The sequence below is a fragment of the Heptranchias perlo genome, chromosome 10, assembly GCF_035084215.1.
Source record: "Heptranchias perlo isolate sHepPer1 chromosome 10, sHepPer1.hap1, whole genome shotgun sequence".
NCBI lineage: Eukaryota > Metazoa > Chordata > Chondrichthyes > Hexanchiformes > Hexanchidae > Heptranchias > Heptranchias perlo.
In genome coordinates, this window is record NC_090334.1 from 52,969,140 (window position 1) to 52,976,498 (window position 7,359).

Sequence of the window (7,359 nt, forward strand, 5' to 3'; positions counted from 1 at the left end):
GGCAGCCTGCACATCTTATGTGCAAAATATAAGATACAGGTCCACACAGAGTCTGAACGAAGATCAGACATCGCACACGTAAAACACAGATGCAAACTGATGAGTTATGTTAAAACATTGAATAAAGATTGCGCACTACTAAATCCCAGATCCTCCAATCTACACGCCAGACCTCACCAATCTGCCGATCTGAGTTTGTACAGACCTGCGAGAGTGCATGCACCAAGGTTCTCTGCTGATGCACTAGAGGCCTTGATGCAAGAGGTGGACAGAAGGAGGGGCATGCTATATCTACAGGCGGGCAAGAGACCCTCCAGACAAATGATCAAGAGGCAGTGGGAGGCAGTACAGGACAAAGTCAATGCCAGGCGCATAGCACCATCAACATGGATGCCGTGCAGGAAGAGGTTCAATGTTTTGACACGAGCGGTCAAGGTGAGTGAGGTCAACTGTCAAGTGGCATCTCCTACCAAATGCACCACAAGCCGCACCCACTGCTCCACACACTACACTCCCCATCACCCACCTACCAACAAACTCTTTCAATCAGTACTCAACTCTTCCAATCAGAAGCTTTCTCTCACTCTCACACGTTACCACTGTTGCAAGCTGCACACCCACAACTTAAAGGTCACACACACAGGCAGCTATTCAACCATGACAGGCACATCACCCAAACATCCTGCAGGACACTCACCGACACATGTCCCGCTTTCTTGCAGAAGAAGGTGGTGCATAACAGGAAGCAGCAAGTGGCAATGGCTTTCAAATACATCACAGACAATGGCGGAGGGTAAATTAACAAAATTAAGAATTCCAAATTTCAAGATGGTTTACACCAGATTTACACTGAAATGTCACTGTGCACGAATATCCTCAATCATTTGCGTCGCCTCTGAGATACGTCCCCCAAAACCTCTGGCGCTCATTTACATAACTCCGCCCCATGCAAAAGACCAGCTGACACGAGTTTCCTGGATTTCTATGAATAATGTGCTGGCATAGATGTACACCCAAAACTTTAGGCCTAGCACGGCCTGAAGTCACCTGATATTGGCATAATTGAGATTTCTGGAACCGATAGTGATTTTCTTTGCTTTTTTGGGGGAATTTTTCTCATTGAAATCTGCAGTATATTTAACCAATGTGCTGTCAGTATCAGTCTGAAATTTTTCAGACTCCCCTTCCCCCCCCTCACAATGTGCTCAAAAGGAACAAGCCTTCCCAATGGGTGTACCCCTGTTCTGCATAATAATAGAAGAGGTAGAGGAACAGCAGAGGTGCTTAGAGTGGGTGCTATGACAGAAAACAGCAGCCCACTCGTTATTACTCCTATTGGTGGTGTTGCATTTGGGTTTGTTTTACCCCGGCTTTTACAGTCCATCATAGGCAAATGAGCGCTGCAAGAAACTTTGGTGTAAGTTTCTGTCTGCTACATCAGCTCAGAAACTGGCATAAATTCTGCACAAGTGCGATCCAGGAAATTCAGGCCGATCTGTGTAATCTCATCAAAACATCAAATGAGAAAACTAACAGGCTCAATCTTTGCCATTATCCTTTAGTCATTCGGTATACTTCAGTGTGACAAGTGTGCATATTTCTCAATCTCCGTTTTCTGTCTTTCTAATATGTAATTTTATTTGCCTGCACACAATTTTCAAAGATTCTACTATTCCTATAAGAAGTTGTATAGATTGTTTATTAATTGACTTTAAATTCATGTTGATATATAGGATATATTTTTACGGGCTTGAAAAGGAAGATGAACTTATTTCTGCAGTTCTTTTTCCATTAGATGCGAGATATACAAATGAAAATAATCTAAAACATTAGATTTTGATGCTTTACACTTCAATTTTCCAAAAACATGTCACTGTAAATCCATTATGCCATCACAAACTGAAATCATTCCAGTGATTGTGATGACCTGGAATGATGAACTGAGACAATGTTCAGGCATGGATAAGTAGCATTGAACGGAGGAAAGGTATAATAGAGATAATAAAGGGTTAGAAGCACAAACACTGAGCCGATAATTTTTTATCTGGAACTCTAAACCAGGATATTTTACCAGAAGCCCAGTATTACTGTAGATGAAATGTGTGGGATTGCATTTTAGGTGGCGCTCTCTCCCTGTGCACTGAGCACTCTACTACAGTACATTAAATGGTGAGTACGTTTGTTGATGGATTGTTTGCAGAAACGTTTGCTCAACTGTCATGGCAACCCCTTTATTCTGAGCATTCTTCGGAACAACTGAACACGGAGAATCTTTTGATCAATGAGGGAGTGTTTCCATTGTGGGGCAAACTAAACAGATTGATGATTACCAAATCTGGTAGGCACCAAAATATGTTCCACCTTAATTGTAATTGTCAGCTTTCGTATCCCAGGGTTGCAGACTCAACAATGCTGCTAACTGTCCCTCTATTTAAGTCCTGAAGCTACACCCTATGTGACTTGCAGCACACCTCCCAATTAAACTATTGTGCTGAAGAAAAATTACAAAACAAACAACCTCAAATGCTAATATTAGTGAACAATAAAGGCCTTTTATCTAACTGAAGGAATGTTACCTCCTAATCACCTCCTAATCACATGGCTGCATTGCTTTCACAGGATGGCCTTGTAGGATTGTTTTTGTAAAAAGGGTAATTAGACTGCCAGTGTTATAAGGTCAGCTACAATTCAAGAGATTCGATGGTCTGCATCGTATTATAATGCAAAATCTAATAGCCTCTATCTTAACATATAAAATAAAGCATTTCTGTCTAGTGATTACATTTTCATTCTAATTCTAATTTACTAACACGGGTCAAAGAGAACGTTCTGGGAACTTTCTGTATTTTATTATGGATATGAGGTTACACCAATATCGATACAGGAAAGATTTGGTCAGGGCAGCAAGCCAGCACAGGAGGGGCATCCACAGTGGCTGTGGCAGCTTCTTAATTTGAAAGAGCTGCAAAATAATTTTTAAAAATTTACATTAGCATAGAGGAGGTTCTTGAGGGGGCAGCAAGAGGCCCCATTTCAGTAAGCGTCAGGCAGGTGGCAATACAGAGCATAGTACCCCTTAGCTTGGAGTAGCATATCAGGAGCTGGAAGGACTCAAAGGTAAGTTTGTACAGTAACTACAATTTAAACATGACAGCCGGGCATGAGAGAAATAGAGTGACAGAGTAAGTGTTACTTGGTGGAAGCAACCATCTTCCTGGGCATCCTGGGCTTCAATAAAAGTAAGAGATAAAATTAACTATATTGTTAGATGAACTTTAAATTATAATCAAGGCCACTGATTACAGTTTCTATGCAAATATGTATATGATCACGGAATTTGAGCCTTATGTTATTAACACTCCTATAATACTCAATAATAAAAAAACACAATTTGACTGACCCCATACTATATTGTGTCCTCTAAATCGTCGTGAGCAACGCCACGGGAGACTCACTCGTTTACCTAAAGATTGGTTGCATTGGGAAAATAATTTGACCTGAAGGTAGTTTAACATCCCTGTACCTTCATATAAACTCAGATTTACTCCACTATAAATATATTTTGAACATATCCTGGAATATATAATTTGCAATACAATGAGCCGTCATCTCAGGGAGGACCCAAGGCAAGACAGAGGGTCAGAGGGATCTTGGTGTGCAAGTTCACAGATCCCTGAAGGCGGCGGAACAGGTAGATAAGGTGGTAAAGAAGGCATATGGGATACTTGCCTTTATTAGCCGAGGCATAGAATATAAGAGCAAGGAGGTTATGATGGAGCTGTATAAAACACTGGTTAGGCCACAGCTGGAGTACTGTGTGCAGTTCTGGTCGCCACACTACAGGAAGGATGTGATCGCTTTGGAGAGGGTGCAGAGGAGATTCACCATGATGTTACCAGGGCTGGAGCGCTTCAGCTATGAAGAGAGACTGGGAAGATTGGGTTTGTTTTCCTTGGAGCAGAGGAGGCTGAGGGGGGACATGATTGAGGTGTACAAAATTATGAGGGGCACAGATAGGATGGATACTAAGGAGCTTTTTCCCTTCGTTGAGGGTTCTATAACAAGGGGACATAGATTCAAGGTAAAAGGCGGGAGGTTTAGAGGGGATTTGAGAAAGAACTTTTTCACCCAGAGGGTGGTTGGAGTCTGGAACTCACTGCCTGAGAGGGTTGTGGAGGCAGGAACCCTCACAACATTCAAGAAGCATTTGGATGAGCACTTGAAATGCCATAGCATACAAGGCGACGGACCAAATGCTGGAATATGGGATTAGAGTAGACAGGGCTGATGGTCGGCGCGGACACGATGGGCCGAAGGGCCTCTATCCGTGCTGTATAACTCTATGACTCTATCTTTTTGTCAATACAGTACTTTTCAGTTGAATTTGCTGCCTGCCTGTGAGAAGGTCGTTGGCGGCAGTTTGGCAAAAGGAGCCTAAGGGGCCAGTTTGTCAGTTTTTCATTATACATTTCGCTGGGTACTATAGAAATGTTGTAATCGTTTCTATAGCAACGGGCCCAGTTTGTGGACCCTGTGGTAATTCACTATCACTTCACGTTTGCTGCTTTTGTGAGAAGAATTCGAGCCTCAGATTCCTGCTCCTGTTTCCCTCCGTGGTGTTTGTGTAATCGATCGAGTAAAATTGTCAACCCCAGTCCATCACCGGCATCTCCACATCATGAGTAAAATATCGGAATAGCAAAGATTTCACAGTGTTACCATGGGAACTACACAACGGTCAGAAGACCTGACAGGACCTGTACACAGGGCGCTCCTATACTGTCATTATTATCAGTGGTGTTAAGATTCGTATAATCATTAAATGGAATATATAACAGTGCAATAAAAATCTTCACTGCGGTATCAGAATCTGTGAATGTTGATCTGACAAACGCCAAGTTTTGATGAACTATTTACTACATGTAATGAAACCCGAACTCAGAGGATGTAGTGACCCAATTCATACCCGAATGCACTAAATGGGTTTATTCTTTCAAAAGAAAGTTCAAATCAACAATATTTTATAAACTGCGGAAATCAAACAGCTCGACTCTTCACTTTGCTGAAAACGTTTACGAAGTTGCTAATTCCAAAGTGCACCTCATAACCGTTCGACACATCTAGAACAGATCGATAGACTTCGATTTACAGGTACTCCAAACAACGCTTTTTAAGATTATTTTATTACAGTCATTTCAAAACTTTCGTAATCATAAGTGCTACAACCTTTTAAATTTGTAACTATTTGTCGGGCCGCGCCCTCCCTCTACCGTTAGTTTAAAGTCCAAAGGTTTAAGCAGATGGGATATAGGCAGTTCATCTAGTCCCTCTGGGAATTTCTCGGGAGCAATCGTCCCGATTAAAGTTTGCATGGCCCTTATAAACAGCGGGGGAGGACTGAAACCCGAGAGCCATTGAAAGACATCTGCCCCAAGTAAACTCTGCCAGAGACTTTCGTTGTCCTTCAGCACCGTTTTCATTTTAAACTTCATTTCTGGCATAAAGAGCAAGAGGTTGTGCAGGCAGGTGTTCTTCCTGAGTGTGTCCTGGTCATTGTCGCACAGCTGGGCGAGTAATGTATCCAGGGGTGTGTTTCCATCGCAGTCTGTAAGGTAAGGAGACGAGCCGTGTCCAAGCAGCAAGGTCAGGCACTCGGGTCTCGCCAGTTCGCACGCCAAATGCAGCGGCGTTTTGCCGCTCTCCACATGCACACAGCCCCGGCGATTGATGTAACCCGAGCGGTCGCTCTCGGGAAAGTCTCGCAGGCTTTTCAGGATCCGTCCCAGGGTCGCGACGCGGTTGTAGCGCACGGCCATGGCGATGTGCGGGGCAGATGACTGGCAGCAGCAGAAGCTCTTGCTGGGCATGGCCAGGGCTGCCTGGGGGTGTTTGGACAGCAGGTACTGGCCGTACTGCTGGTGGTCGTGCACCAGGGCGTACAGGAGGGCTTCAGACGGCGAGTAGGTGCTCATCCGCCCGCTGTCCTCCCAGTGGAACACCTCCATCGTCCTCATCTCTTCCAGGATCCAGACGGGCAAGAGGTCCCGCACCGCCTGGTAGAAAGCAAAAGATGATTTCTTGCACCGCTTCTGGCAGCGGTAGTCCTGGCCGCGGCCGCGGGACGAGTAACTGATATCCCACGGCATGACCGGGAGACGCTGCCCGAGCTCCTGGTCCCACAAGTTGGAGGACTCGCGGAAACTGGTCCGCCCCTGGGCTGAGAGCGGAGTGAGGCGGCTCCCAAACTAGTGTCTGCCGAGGTCCCGGGCACCCGATCGGGGGACTTAAATCGAGCTGTCGCTGCCGTCCTGGAGCCGGGTTCAGGGGGGTGTCTCTGCCGTCCTGGGGCCGGGTGTCAGGGGCGGGGGGGGGGGTCTCTGCCGTCCTGGAGCCGGGTTCAGGGGCGGGGGGGGTCTCTGCCGTCCTGGAACCGGTTGTCAGGGGGGGGTCTCTGCCGTCCTGGAGCCGGGTGTCAGGGGCGGGGGGGGGTCTCTGCCGTCCTGGAGCCGGGTGTCAGGGGGGGGGGGGGTCTCTGCCGTCCTGGAGCCGGGTGTCAGGGGGGGGGGGTCTCTGCCGTCCTGGAGCCGGGTGTCAGGGGGGGGTCTCTGCCGTCCTGGAACCGGTTGTCAGGGGGGGGTCTCTGCCGTCCTGGAGCCGGGTGTCAGGGGGGGGGGTCTCTGCCGTCCTGGAGCCGGGTGTCAGGGGGGGGGGTCTCTGCCGTCCTGGAGCCGGGTGTCAGGGGGGGTCTCTGCCGTCCTGGAGCCGGGCACCGCGCTACTGTCACCCCTTTTATCCACACGCCCCCTGACTGGCGGCTCTGGCATTGGCCGGGTTCACCCCACCGCCCTGATATTGACTAATGAGGGAAAAGCAGAAGGAACACCCTCCGTTTACGTCATTAAAGTTGTACTAAGTTTCCAACAGCTGATAGTAAGCCCATGTTTTGTAAAGAGTCAGACACGTCCAGGCCCATTACGTGCACGATATCTTACTTTATATGTTGATCCTTATTTTTCTTCTTGTCCGACTTGTATCAGTTACAACATTCCTCTATTATTTAATACCAAAGCTAGTCTTTTAAAACTTTCTTTATAAAATATTAATCTTTACGAGACGTATTTAATCTCGGCACTATCGTTGTATTTAATATATAAAACCTTTGATAGATTATAGGTTAATTACTTTTTTTAAAACATGAAGAGGGGAAGGCTTTTTAAGAGGGGTATAGAATGTAGAAGGAACACAAGATTGAATTACAAAAATAAAGACCTATTCAAGTTATATAGAATGTACAGCACAGAAACAGGCCATTCAGCCCAACAGGTCAAGGCTCGTGTTTATGCGCCAAACGAGCCTCCT

General features: G+C 46.1%; 1 protein-coding gene across 1 annotated transcript; it reads right to left on the minus strand.

Moving 5' to 3' along the window:
• Nucleotides 1-5,165: 5,165 nt before the first annotated feature.
• ankrd9 (ankyrin repeat domain 9) lies at nucleotides 5,166-6,802 on the minus strand. Its single transcript, XM_067991776.1, has one exon. It carries the CDS (start codon nucleotides 6,144-6,146, stop codon nucleotides 5,220-5,222), a length of 927 nt encoding a protein of 308 aa, XP_067847877.1. The 5' UTR covers nucleotides 6,147-6,802; the 3' UTR covers nucleotides 5,166-5,219.
• Between the last annotated feature and the right edge of the window lie 557 nt (nucleotides 6,803-7,359).

What these genes read in the sequence shown, in the direction of transcription:
- ankrd9 (XM_067991776.1), bottom strand. Translation starts at nt 6,146, where the DNA reads ATGCCGTGGGATATCAGTTACTCGTCCCGCGGCCGCGGCCAGGACTAC.